At 45.7% G+C, this 14,752-nt stretch overlaps 1 protein-coding gene across 1 annotated transcript in view; it reads left to right on the top strand.

Annotated features, from left to right (window-relative positions):
• KISS1R (KISS1 receptor) overlaps positions 1 to 14,752 on the top strand; it is a 739,185-nt gene that overhangs the window by 348,287 nt on the left and 376,146 nt on the right. The window contains exon 2 of the mRNA XM_069647574.1: positions 12,142 to 12,266. Within this exon, the coding sequence (XP_069503675.1) occupies positions 12,142 to 12,266 (125 nt within the window). The remainder of the gene's footprint in view (positions 1 to 12,141; positions 12,267 to 14,752) is intronic.

Raw genomic sequence — 14,752 nt, 5'->3', positions numbered from 1 at the left:
ATCAAACATGAAAGGTGAAGACATGAAGCATATACAGGGTATGACCAGGGCTTTAAGTGGGCTGGTGCTGTCCGGGGCCGAGCACTGGCAGACTCCAAAAAGTGGGGCCCAGCCGGGGCCCCCCAGTCCCACAATGCAACTGTATAGTCGTTAGGTTTTTTAAAATTGCATGCTATATTAACATAAGTTAATCAGAATCATGCTGCAGATAAGACACAGTGCAATTAAATGATATGCCCAGGATCGCACACTTTGGTTGTACCAAGCAGATTGCGTTGCAATATTTTTATTTTTTATTCTGTGTCATATAGCTGTAAATTTCAACAGCTTTGGGCACAGACATCAATTCAAAGAAACAACGGCTGGTCAACCGCAAACACAATTAGACACAATACATTGGTTAAAATTCCAACATCATTCCCACTACCTGTCCCAATAATGCAATGGAGTACTAATACCAATTACAGTGTGTAAGCCCAACCCCAATCATGGGCAAGGAGAAAAAGCGCACCTTCCCAACAGATTATTGCTGGCTATCCAAAATGCCAGCTATCTTCCGCCAAAGGAGGGTGAAGAAAATAATACAAGGCTCATGGTTCCCCCCCATGAATAAAGCCCAAATATCCTCAGCAATAGGGTCAAAATGTATGCCCACGGCCACACATGCTGCTCTCCTTATCCCACAGAAAGAATTTCAATGGATTAACAAGCGCTGACCCGACCTTAGGGCACCCTGGCAGGTCTGGCGATGTTTATCCAGGCCCCCGTGATTTCAAAACTCTTAACAGAATTAGTTTTGAGTTTAAGGTAGTCCCAGACCAGTGTGTTGTCCACAAATTGGTTGATGTAATTAGAGGGCCCTGGACGAACAGAAATGTATTAGAAGAACAGACCACTATTTGACAAGGAAGCCAATTGCACAAATATTGCTCACGAAAATGGCTGTAAACAGCCACCCTCATGGCGGATTTGAACTGGGGAAATGGGCACCTCAAGGTAACGCCCGGGACCAGAGCCAACCATTAATTCCCAATTGTGACCAAGCTATGTATGACACTACCCTTCATGCGATGGATATTAGAGCAGCCGGCTCAATAGATAGCGAAGTTTAGAGTACCAGCCTCCGCATTGGCGAGTTGCCAAAGAAAATTCAGGGAGGACATCTGCCATCGTGCCATGCAGGAATAAATCCCAAACTCCAAGAAGATGGTCTGGACGGGAGTCCGAGTAGGAAGTCGGAGGAACCTCTTAAGTAAAAAGGATTCCAGTATGGACACACCCGCCATGTTACCGGGCTGCCAGAGAACAGCACCGTACATTAGCATTGGGCTAATCTTTGGTGTTGCGATATGCACTTAGTTATGTAGTAAGGCCACCCATGTTTACATGTTCTTCTTTAGGTCACGCCCTTCAAGTCTTAGAGCATGGCCGTCAGGCAAGTCGCACTACCAAATGAGCCCCCCAACTCAATTTCTTACCCTACTTAAAACAATGACTGTCCACTTTACTGCACGAGGTCATTGTGCACACAAGACACGCTTGGCACACATAGAGCGCGGTCTCTGAAGCCTGCCTGCTGCATTTTAATTGCCTCACGCGGTTTCACTGACTCCTTTGAAGTGTCATTAACGTTTCGCTGCCCATTACTATTTCTAAAAATACAGCACAGGCTTCAGATATGTCCTGCTGCTCGTCCTCCTGCCTTGCCTGAAGTGCGCTTGGCATTGTGTCACTTTCCGAACTGGCCTCCCGCTGCACGCCCTCGGAGCCATTGACAACAAACAAGAGCCACGTGTGCACGAAACACGTCGCCGACGCCATTGTACGTAAGTGACAGGTCTGTGAAGATAAGCCATATCTCAGCAGTAGAAGTGAGAGAGCGACCCGACTTGTGACATCCCGCATTCAGAAAACGCTTCAGAATTAGTGTATTTATTCAGTCACTGCACGTAACAAAAAATCTCCAAGTAGAGTCGATTCAAGGTGATTAATGGCACACTGGCACAGAACAGAATCCTACAGGGCTTAAGCGGCCCTCGCAGCAGGCTACACGCATGTTACACAAAAGTGAAATGAAATTATACACAGAACAGAAATCCAGTCAGAGGAATTAAAAGAAATATTCAAAGTGAAATGTGAACAGATGGAGGATAACGACCACAGATGAGTTCTTTTTTCCAATCCCGACCCGTCTGTCTTAATACCGTGCTCATCCTCCCCTCTCTTTTTAATGCCCTCCGCAATCGTCTGTCCTTGCCTTACAATAGTTCAGGCTAGACCCCGAGCAATGCCAGAGGTTAAAATTAACACTACACCTTCCAGCCATCACCTCTTTTGTTTTGATCTAGTCTCCCCGAGTGAGGCTGGTATGCCCAGACTTGGACCCAAAGCCTGCAGGGCCTAGTGACCCAGGCTATAGTCACTGATGACACCCAGTGGGACCTGAAACATACCTGTGGTGCTTGTGGTATCGTGCAAAAGGAGTTTGGGCTAGACTGCCTCTTTTGAGGTGGGACCAAGCCTTGTTTACATGTGTTCTTTCTACATTCTGCAATGCTTGGTAGGCAAACAACAGTGGGCTGGAGTGTTGTCCAGAGCTATGCTAGAGGTTAAGATTATTTCTAAACCCGCCAGCCGTCACCACTTTTGTTTTGCTTAAGACAGTACAAACACAGTCTATTCGTTCTTCACCTCTTCTGCTCAGCATCGGATAATGGACCTCATAGAACCCCTAAATGCATAGGTTCAGGTTCTGAGGTACTAGGTGGCACAGAAGATGGTGCTGGTGCCGAAAGTCAGTATTGAGATATGTGGCTCTCGATCCGTCTCCATTGCGTTTATCTCTCTGGGCGTCTCAATCTATCATGCACTGTTGTGTGCTGACACTTTGTACCTGATATCCAGTTGAAGAGGCTAGGATACTGTGCCAGGTTGTCCAAAAGTACCAGAGCTTCATGGCTTGTGAACGTTGATAGCCAGGAAGACAGCCCAAACACCCTCTTACTTGAATGACACACATAGAGAACCCTATACCAGTCTCCCTGCACCAACAAATGATGTTCTGGCAAGATGTGGTGCACCGAAGATATCAATGTGTCAGAAGGCAGAATAGAGATTGCTAGGAGCAGAGAGCAAGGCAGGAGCAGAACACAAGAGTTAGGCAAGGAGGAGGTAATAAGGAGGAGTACCTCGAAATGGGGCCAGAGAACGAAGGCTGGCCCTCAATGCCTTTAATCATGGCTTCTTGGGCTTTAGAAAGTACAGGGATACAGGCTGAAAGAAGGCAGAGACACAGAGCCAGAGCTCCATGAGCGGAAATGGAGGAAAGAGGGAACGGGAACGGGCTAAACACAACTGAAGGTGTTGAGACAGAAGGAGCATAATCTCAACGAGGCTTATTTAGCCTGAAATCAGTATCTTCCTTGTTGCTGTTGGATGCCAAGCAACCGCCAACAATGGACATGAGTACGAGTGTGAGACAGGGTTTGAGGTCTCTGCGCATGCGCTTCAGGACAAGAATGGTGACGACCAACCACTGAGACCGGCGCCGGCCACGGAACGGACTTCGTTCACGAATGGCCCTGCCACCGCCATAGCGGCAACACCACCTAGGATACAATCTCCAGCCACCCCATACAGGTAAGTACACTTCCAGGACAGGATGTCCGAGGGCTGACCTCAGTGGGAGCATGACATAGAGACACTTACAAACCATTGACAAGCAGGACAAATTCAGAATTATGACCAGTTATATGAGTACGATCTGGCAAATAGACGCACCCAGAAGTCCCAATAGATCCTCAATACGAGACCCAAATGTCCAGGGAGCATCCAGACTGGTGTAAAGAGGGATTACAGTGTGACGAATGTGGGTGACGATGCCAGTGACATTGCTTGAATAACTGGGTATGAAATTACAGCACTCACTCTTCACAATTGCACAAACACCTCCTTGTGAGGCTAGAACGATATCTAAACCAATACAGTTCTGAAGCACCATGGGTCGGATAGCTACTTGTTCTCAGGACAATAGAGTCAAGGAGGACGCAGTAGAATTTGCGTTATATCCACTACTAACCATGACAATTGAGACAACCGGTCCTTGTTTATCTTGATTTCAAGAGCTGGAATAAAATATCCGACCCCAGCATGTTTTCTCAGGCATCGCTTCTCCTGAGACAGGGCTGAGTGGTGAATGTATGACACATTGCAGGCAGAATTATACCCCATGTAACAACTCCCTCCCCAATTAATGGATAGCCAGAAATAAGCTCTGTCCCCACCAATGTAATAAGTTCCTTAATACATAGCATACCCAGACTGGAAAATGAAAAATCAGGGTCAATGGCAAATGTGGCATTATTAATCGCTACACTGGTGTTGGTGGACAAGTAATAATGACATTTTCTAGTTCCTATAAATAGAGGACCCGGGTTAGTATAAGATACTAAACCAGTTACCGGGAAAGAAAGATGGAGTGCTGCTGGCTTAATGTGTACTTGATCTGGGGTAAGAAAATTCAGAGAAGCGGTAACGCCCAAGTGAGCATGAGCATCCATGCAGGGTCCTGGGCAGTCAGTAAGATTACACATCCAGACATGTTTTCAGGCGAGGTGCAGATAAGTGTTTTCATTGTGAACCCAAGGGATGTGCAGAGTGATCATCATTTTCAAGGTAAGTAGTGCTGTAAGTAGCAGTCACAGTGAAATGATAATATATCAGTAGTCTGACAATAATGCAAGTATCTGAAGTTTCAGAGCCACGTGCATACATGGGTCATTATAATGAAAAGAATGACATGCAGGTGATAGCAACAGGTGCCATAATTTCCAGGTATCAGTGAATCAACAGTGGGGGCTTCTACTTTTTGCCAGTGCACTGCCACCTCAGGGGGATACCTTGTCGTGGAGGGGACAAATCCAGGGGCGAGTGACCTGGTCAGTTGCCACTTTGTTCAGCCCTATTGGTTCTTGAGAACTCTTCTACAGGATCACAATGCGTACCTTTTGGGGGCTGAGTTGCAAGATCCAGAGGGGTCAGGCACTGAAGGTGGTATTCCAGAAGGGAGGTCTGAATTAGGGTTGTTTCCTGCGGGACTTTGACTGTCTGATGAAGGAGCCTCTGCAATAGCTCCCACGGTGACCTCACTGTGTAGAAGAGATTCAGCAGTTGTGGGTCCTGGTTCAGCACATGAGCATACTGAGTGTTTGGGGGCCGTACCCTTGTATTCTGGTACTGGTCATTACATTCCAACAGCACTGGAAGAGTCTGACATTGGCAAGCAACCGGCAGCATCACTGATGGAGGAGTCGGTAGTTGTGCTGGAATTGGAGCCAGGCCAAGAAACATTGGTCGAAGCGGAGATGGTGTTTGTTTGTGTGTTTGTTTGTTTATTATTTATAAGGTGCATCATACCCTGGGGTAACAGGATGCAATAGTTACAAGTATATGCGAAGCTTGGTTGCACAAAGGTATATACAGATTACATACAAATAGAAATTACAAGGGTGTATATACAGAGAAGGTGTTTTTCAGGCATGTTATGCATTATGAGAATACACAGGCAATTCCCAAGTGGGTATATACAGATAGAGTCTGGTGCAGGGGTAATTGCAGAGATACTGTCATAGCAGTGAGCGTGTTAGGTAATATGGTAGTTACCAAGGCAGAGGCTAATCAATTGCAGGATGGTAGTTATGAGTGCTGGATGTTGGATTTCAGCCATGTGATGGTGTTGGATCTGAATTTGTGGTAAGTTTGGTCTGTTTTTAGACTGGGAGGCAGCGTATTCCAGAGTTTGGCTGCTATTACCGGGAAGCTGTTATCTCCAATTGTGGATCGTTTATAATTTGGTATGGAGAGTCGATCTCTGTTGGCAAGTCTTACTGGTCTTGTGGACGTCTGCTTATAAAATCTTTCGGCCAGGTAAATAGGTGCGGCATTGTTGAGAGATTTGTGAGTTAGCGATAGAGTTTTTAGGAGGACTTTATCGTAGGTTGGGAGCCAATTATTCTGACGACAGGTTTCTGTTAACAGGGGCTCCCCTAGGATAAGGGGATATAATAATTTGTACCCGGCTTTATGAGCCGGTACCTGCAGGTTGAAGTACTTAGTTTTCAGGCACTTAACTTGCTCCTGGAGCTTTTCTTGGGTATCTTTTGGTTCCTGCGTCTTGGACTCAGTCTGTCTCTTAGTAGTCTCTGTATACCAATCTAGATAACTGTGCCATGGCCGTTGATGTACACGTGCACCTTTCTTTTCTAATGACTTATGTACGTGTGTTATCTTATCTAAGTCAAATGTGCCTTCCTGAGGAAAATGTCTAGGTAACTCACTTTGTGTATATTCATGACATTCATCCTAGTTCTTACATGCTTTGGGCGAGTAGTGAGTAAACATGAAGTGTGCTTGATTTCCTTTAGGAGGAAGTGGCACTTGTCTAGACTGCCCTGAACCCATATCTTCAGGGGTAAAACAAGGTATGACTTACTACGGATTTAGGTCCATTCCTAACTGTGTCTGCCTCGTGATGCTACTGTGTCCTGGGGCTGGTGGAGTTGGTACGGCTCATAGCTGACCACTCTGCCATATCTATCTGGAGGCTCAGGTTTCACCACTTGACCTCAGTTCCTCCTCGAACAGAATTTTCAGTGACAGTCGCAGGTGTTGGTCGGTCTCAAATGACTGCTGGTTCACAGCCTATATCTCCCATTACACTACCCTCAATGCAGAGCGGTTTTCAGCTTGTTTCAGACACTTGGGTAGGCGAGAGTCAAAGATAAGGTACATAATCGGTAGAAACAAAGCGTGTTGCACCTCCCGTGCTATGAGGGAAGAGACTGTGAAATATATAGCAGGGTCACAACTGAGTTGCACATTTAGGATTTCAAGTATCAAGTTACCGGTTAAGACTGGACAATTCAAGGGGCTCTCATCCAAATTATTTTCTTCACACTCAAATAGAGAGGATGCCTCCTAATCTCTAATCAATACTACACTACACTGACCAGTGCAGCAGTCCAATGTTCTTTTAAGTCCATAGGGATCATGAATGCACTGCTTTTACTTTCTTTTCTAAACTTACGGCAGGCAATCAGTTTTACTTTTCACTATTCACATATGATACCTTCCCTCCTGTATTCTTGGATTATCCGAACAGATTTTCAGATTTCTTTAACCAGAGACACATGTTTACCTTGGCCTGTTTGAAACAATACTATACAATACACTGATGCAATTACCTGTGTTCATCAACCCACGATTTTTAGTCGACTCTTCTTCCCCATCTGCTCTGTCTATCTTCCCCGAGTCTCTGGGCACTCCAGGCCACTCTTCCTCTGACAAAATCATCTCTTCTGGACCCATGAGGATCACTGGTATGACTATTGGGCTTGGCCCAGGACAGCGTGAAACCAACGTCGCAGACACAAAACATGTTGTGTAAAGAATTACCACTGACTATTCCAGTAGATTGGTGAACAATGTATTAGTAAAAACCAAGCAACAGGACAAAAACAAATTAACAACAATACAAGACTATGACGCAAGTGAGATCCCCCCTCTCTCCAAGCACTGTTCTCTTATACCCAAAGGAAGACAGGCATTTCAATGGAAGGGGAGGTCCAGACATGGCAAGGAATCATACTGAAACAAACAGGCAACAAAGCCCCTCTATCTAAGTCTTTAATATCAGCTGCGTTCTTACATGTAAGGTGGTGTTATCAGGAAGGACATCATAAAGAATGGTGTACCACGATTCAAGATGCCTTAGCCGCCAAGATCGACCTCCTCCAAAATAAAATAACAACTGAAAAGCAACTACTAGCTGACAAATCCACCACTGGTAACCACATCCTGGACTCAATTGTGAACACCAACCCCCAGTTCTTCTTCACTCCAGTGTCCCAAGAATGAGTGTTTGACACCATATCAAAACTCAAAGCTTCCACTGCAAAGGAGATTCCGTCCCAGTGCAAGTAGTCAAATCATGCGCCCACACACTCACTCCCATCATAACCAATTTTGCCAGTGCTTCCTTCAAGGCTAAACTCGTCCCAGCCAGTATTAAAGAAGCCTGGGTTACACCCCTACTAAAAACAAAACTCCCTAGATCCTACCATGCCCACTAACTATCGGCCCATAACAACAGTCCTGTTTTTACTACAAATTCTTGACAAAATAGCCTACAACCAAGACCAAGCCCATCTGGAACACAACCAGCTCTTGGGCACTAGACAATCTGGCTTCAGGAGCAGCCACTGCACGGAAACTGCTCTGCTGGACTTAAAAATCCAGATGGGTACTATCAGAGACACAGGCAAACTCTGCATTCTCCTTTTGTTGGACCTTTCTGCAGCGTTCGACCTTGTGGATCACAATAATCTCTGCGCCACACTAGCTAAAGATTTAAATTTCTCTACTGACACCACCGTGTGGATTAAATTGTTCCTAGCAGAACGAACCTCCAGAGTCTCTATAGGCAAAGAAGCTGCAGACCCCATTACTGTCCCTATTGGAGTACCCCAAGGCTCTTGCCTCTCCCCTACCCTTTATAATGCATACACAAAGCTGCTATTCTCAGCTTTAGACGATATGGGTGTCATCTACACTAACTTTTCAGATGACACCCAAATCCTCATTCCACTCTCTGGTAACTACCCCCAAGACACACTGGCCATTAACATAATCTATGCCATAATACAAAACTGGATGGCACTTAATAGCCTCTGCCTCAATGATGAGAAGACAGAGATTCTCATTGTGGGTTCCCAGTCTAAAATAGTTGCGCTCCACTCAGGCTACTCCTCCATTAATATTGATGGTACCATGATACCTGTTCTGAAGCAAGTAAAAACTTTAGGATTCTATTCGATGCAAACCTCACAATGACCAAGCATATCAGTACTCTGTCTTCATCCACCTCCTACACCGCCAAAGTTCCCTGCCTCCCACCAACTGCAACACATTGGCTAGGGCTCTAATTTTAACAAAACTCGACTATTGCAATATATTGCCATTTGGTACCTCTACCTCCTACATCAAAAAACTACAACTAATACAAAACAAAGCTCTATGAGCCACCCTAGGAATCAGAAAATATGATCTTATCTCTAAGACCAGAAGAGATCATCATTGGCTGCCTATTGAAGCCAGAGTTATTTTCAAAACTCTCTGCATCACCTTCAAATGTCTCAAAGAAAAAGCCCCTAACTACCTTAATAGGGCCATAACCAAAAAAGAGTCTACCAGAACCTTGAGATCCAAGAACAAACTCTTAGCAATGCCCCGCTATAGAAACACTATAGCAGGGGGCAATAGTTTCCATTACCTAGCACCCAAACATTGGAACTCCCTCCCATTGAGCATCAAACAAGAGGAAACTTTCACAGGCTTTAAAAAAGTACTAAAAACCTGGTTATTTAATCAATACTAACACAGCAGCCACCTTAGATCTTGTAAATAACTTTTGCATCAGTTTTGTACTTTGTCTCCTGTAAATATTATGCATCCTGTAACACTGTCTCTACTTTGTAATGGCTCCTAACCAAATGCCTTAAATAAGCTGTCTGTATCCTCGCCATGACACCTAAGGGTTTGTGCGTGTAACAAATGCAATAAATAAAAATAAATAAATAAATAAATAACAAAATGATACATTTAGTGAGGCTGAATATACTCCTCAAAGGTTTACACACAGTCCAAAGCAAGGGAGCTTGCTTATAGTATGATGACTTCCGTCGACTAAAGCTGCTTTTTCTAGGAAAGTGGGAGCCTAAAACATGCTTCCATATGACAAGGCAAGCATTGCTACCCAATAGGCAAAGAGCAATTATTGACAAAGCATGCAGGAAAGCTAATATTCTTGCCTCGTTCAAGCACGAAACAGTTGTTTAAACATGGCAGTTTACAGTACCTTCTCAATATTATAATGCAGCAGTATACTAGGGGAGTTCATCCAATTTTCAATTCCAGATTGTCCCCCACAGTCTCCTCACTAATCCCTCGGAACTCTCTACAGTCACTGTTGCTTAAAGTGTACCCTCACCAAACACTTCCAACTCCCCTCACAACAAACTTCAACTATGACCTGGCCAGTCACTCCAAATGTCCTCCCAGCAAATTAACTCCAACAGTATGTAACCTCACAGACCACCCAGAGCTCTCTTGCAACACCTTCTCTTCATATTCAACATCACCAGATACTCACAAATAAATTTCACCAACCTACTTGCTAAAGCTTTAGGTTCAACCTTTATGCCAGCTCCTGAAATTCATTATTTCAATAAACTGATCCCTTTCATGTACTTCCATGTATGGTGTCCTTTCATTGACACATCAGCTCAACTCCTTAGAAAACTGTTTGTTTAAGAGTGTTGTATAGCACTGATATGATGCCGTACGCACTTCTATCCACTCTGCAATACTGGGCATACAGAAATGCCAAAACAAAGCCTGGATCACACAGTCGTGGAGAAGAGAAAAAGCCTCAGTGAATCGAGGGTACTGCACTGGGAGCTGAGAGCAGTCTTCTCCCATCTCCATGATCTACAAACACCTATGGTCTTCCCGTTTTATAGGTGGAATTAATGATTAACAGGACAGCGGTTCACTTTCATGTGAGGGTGCCTTCAGGTTTCAGGTTTTCTGCCACTGAGTGCAAAGCACCGGCATGCCCTGCCAGCGGTCAGCAACATCCTGTGGGTGCTTAATGATGTTCTGGACGGAGACTGGGCCATTATTAAACTGGTCAGCTCTTGCCTGGGACTGGGCCATTCTTAACTCTTCCTGAGCTCCCTCTGCAAATAATCTGAACATATGCACCACTCCACTCTTACTGTCCTGGATTTGCTGGTAATGTTGAAAGGGGTGGCCCCAGAGTAGCCTTGGGAAAACATTATTTTACTGAACAGTCTGATCTTTATATTAGACTAGGGGTCTGCAACATGCAACTCTCTGGATGTTTTGGCTCCCATGAACCCTCACCTTAAATGCTGGCTAGGGCTGATGGGAGTTGTAGTTCAAAACATCTGGCGAGTCAAAGGAAGCAGACTCATGCACTAGCCTTTTAGGACCATACAAAGAAGCTTCCAGGACAGGTGAGAGGAAGACAGGTTAGAGTTAGGAAAGTGGTATCCTCTGGTCAACAAAAAAGTCTAACAAAGAGTGAGTTAGAGTAGAATGTTTATGTGTGTGTGGTCCTGAGTTTTGGTGGAGAGGATGGTGTGGATGCTGCTCTGAACTGCTGGTAAGAAAGAGAAGCCTTGTTAAGAAAGCATTTGCAGGTGTGCCTTTCATCCAATTGGGCATTGGAATCCAATGATCCTTGTAGCCATAGTCATAAGCAAAGCCCAGAATAAGGAGCAATAAGTACAAGAACATTTAATGTAATGCTAAGAACCATCAGCAAGCAGTGCCCCACTGTCGCACACTCGTCTGTGAGTGGTCTACACCCTGCAGGCCTAACAACCAAGCGAGATCCCATAGGCCCTTACCCTCTCTTCCATCGTTGAACCCTCTTCCAATCCAACCTCGAGATTCACTACTTCCTCCCCCCTCATACTAACCACACGTTTCTTTCCTCCTCAACCCACAAAGAAATATTGGACCTCTTTCAATACTCAGTTTTCAAACAAGACTCAATCACTGATTCCTTCGCATCCTCTAACAGCTTTCCATCAACCCATTTTTAATGGTCAATTTTGTCTGTCGTCTATTGCTTCCCACAAGTTCCCTTCTCTCTCAAAGCCATTTACCAAACCTCTAGATCTCCTCACAACACACAGTCCACCTCCACTGATGCCTCCTGAGGAGCACTTCATCAAAGCTCTAATCACCCTTTCCCAACCCACGTGCAAGCTCAACACTCATCAGCAAAATCAGTTTCCCCTGAGTCTCAGTTTAGAAAACATGGCGGCAACAGTTTGTGGTGCATCTGACACATTCTGTGAAGACAACAGCCTTTTGTAAACAACAATAATGTGCATGAGTGACAGTTCATATGACGCACAATATTTTGTCTAATTGAGGTGTGGGGAATTCTTTAAAACACTGTGATGCACGGTAATCTGTGTGTGTGTGGCCTCAAGCCTTCCTTGACAATTGGCAAAGATTAAAGCTGTCTCATATCTCTGCCTTTCACAGCAAACTTGGCCACGACTGACATCATCTTCCTGGTGTGCTGCGTACCCTTCACCGCCGTGCTGTATCCACTTCCCAGCTGGATCTTCGGAGAATTCATGTGCAAGTTTGTGAACTACATTCAGCAGGTGAGTACATGTGGGGTGGTCCGTCAAGGTCCCTGGAGAGCTATGGTAGACATTTCCAAAAACATGAGCAACTCCATGGGGCAACCAGACCCAGTCTTAAATCACCATGAAGATTTATAGTGAGCCTTTCCAGGCCTAGCAGTCAGTAAACCCTAAATGACCCATGAACAGACTGATGTGTTTACCTACAACAAGTCCAAGGAACATTTGGTTATGATATGATATGATATGATATGATATGACATTTATAACGCGCCCATACACAAGTGTTTCAGGGCGCGACGAGGCAAGGGAGCGGAAACAGTGGGAAGTGCATGGGTAGGGGGAAAACACAAGTGCCTGGGGGAAGGGAGAGGGGAAAAGTGCAGTGCAAGGGATAGAAGAATAAATAAGATAAATAAAAGCAGCCAGATGGTGGCAAGTGCAGGGTAAGAGCAGAATAAGTTCTGGTAGGGGACTGTAGGGATACAGAAAACAGTCCCCGGGTGCGATGGGTTGCCAGGGGGGCAGGGCAGGTGTGCAAAAGTGGGGCCTGGCCTGGACCCAAGATCAGAAAGGGTTGCCAGGTAACCAGTGCAGTTTCAGCCAGGAATTTCAGCAGGAGAGAGAGGCAGAGAAAGCAGAAGCAAAGAGGAAGGTTTTGAGGTGTTTCCGGAACCGGAGATGGTTCTCCTCAAGTTTCAGGGAGGCAGGAAGGCTGTTCCAGAGGGAGGCCCCTGCTGAAGAGAGAGCTCGACCACCCACTCGTTACTTGGAGAAGCGACTGACCCTGAGGGAGTTGGAGGCAGATGAGCGAAGAGCCCGAGAAGGAAGGTATTTTAGAAGAGAGAGTTGCAGGTATTGCAGCCCCGAAGGCCTTGTGGACAGTGAAGAGGGTTTTGAACTTAAACCTTGCAGCCACTGGGAGCCAGTGCAGAGATTTCAGTCCTAGAGAAATACGATCCCTGGGCTTGAGGCCAAGGACAAGTCTCGCAGTCTTGTTTTGGATAAGTTGCAGAGGGCAGAGAGTATAGGCAGGCAGATTAAGATAGAGACTATTGCAATAGTCCAGCTTAGAGAGAACCAGGGCTCTGGAGACGGTGAGCTTCTGGGGGAAGGAGAGGAAAGGAAGAATACCTCTGAAGGTTCCTGTATTGGGTGTATTGGGTATTATGTATTGCAGACCTACCTGGGAAGCAACAGAGCACTGTACATCAAGGGAATGCAGTTATGAGATCAAATAATATAGATACAATTCAAATGATACAGAATTACGAGCACAGTTAGAAGGATATGGAGAGGGGATACCGATAGGCTGCGGGAGCATAAATCCACTGTTGTTGTGATATCTTGCTCTAAGGACAATGGGCCTCATTCCAACCTTGCCGGTATCCTGGCGGTAAACCCACTGCAAAGTCTGTTACCATTTTCGGCTCTCTATCCGGCGGCATTACCACCGGATAACGAGGGCCGAATGGACAGAGTTAATCCCCATTCATGGAATCCCGTAGGACTCCATGAGGGGTTTTGCGCCCATTAACGGCACTGGCAATAAGGGTTGTTTTTGCCGGTAGGACACCTGCCTTACCTCCAGCTGGAGGTAACCCAGGTGCCCCACCGGCAAACCCGTAGTTGGCCAGTCTGGTTAAGGGCTGGTATCTATCCGTCTCGGAATGAGGCTCAATGTTCTTTACCTGCCTTATTGTACTATCCTGCTTTCTTGAAAAGGGGTGTTTCTTCCTTGGGACCAGCCCTTATTAACATACATCACCCAATTCAGCCCAAAATACAGGTCCTATCATGCCAAGCAGTGAACTCATGCTAGTGAAATGACAGCGTCAGTATAAATGTAGCATTTATTAGACAAAAAGCATAACAGTAAATTTAGCAGCAATGTGGAGAAGAGTACAAAACTCATTAGAGGAATCACAAAACTTAGAGAAACACAAACCTTAGAGAAACACAGTCTTACGCCCCTTAAAATGGTATCATTAATCAGCGCTGGAGACCCTGGTCATCTTAAGCTAACTGCTGCCAACCCTGCTCAGATGACAGTGCTGCAGGGGGCCGCAGAAGCCTGTTCCGGGCACTCGCTCTTGCTTGAACAAAGTCCGCGGATCGATCTCCCCCAGTTCTGGGTGCGCGCACCTTTTGTTCTCTTGTGCCGTCAATCAACATGACGCACAGTTCCAGAACCTTCGTCGTGCAAAAAATAGGTTTGCCGATGGAAAAACCCAACTCTGGGCCTCATCACGAGTCTGGCGTTAACCCTTAAATGCGGCGGTAGCGCTATTACTGCCGCATTTAAGGGTCCGCCAGATCATGGTTTTGGCAGATTTCCCCCCAGCTCTGAGCTGGGGGGAAATCTGCATCAAAATTGCCGATTTTCGGCATGATTACCGCCGGCGGGAAATCCGCCGGCGGTAATAGCGTGAATTTTCCCCATTGGGCCCAATGGGGAATGAGGAATTCCCGAATGGGCCCAATGGGGAATGGGCAATAACCCT

The sequence above is a fragment of the Ambystoma mexicanum genome, chromosome 1p (genome assembly GCF_040938575.1).
Source record: "Ambystoma mexicanum isolate Mex_15411 chromosome 1p, UKY_AmexF1_1, whole genome shotgun sequence".
Classification (NCBI taxonomy): Eukaryota; Metazoa; Chordata; class Amphibia; order Caudata; family Ambystomatidae; genus Ambystoma; species Ambystoma mexicanum.
Note: the sequence above shows the minus strand (reverse complement) of the source record. Positions and strands in the feature narration are given on the sequence as shown.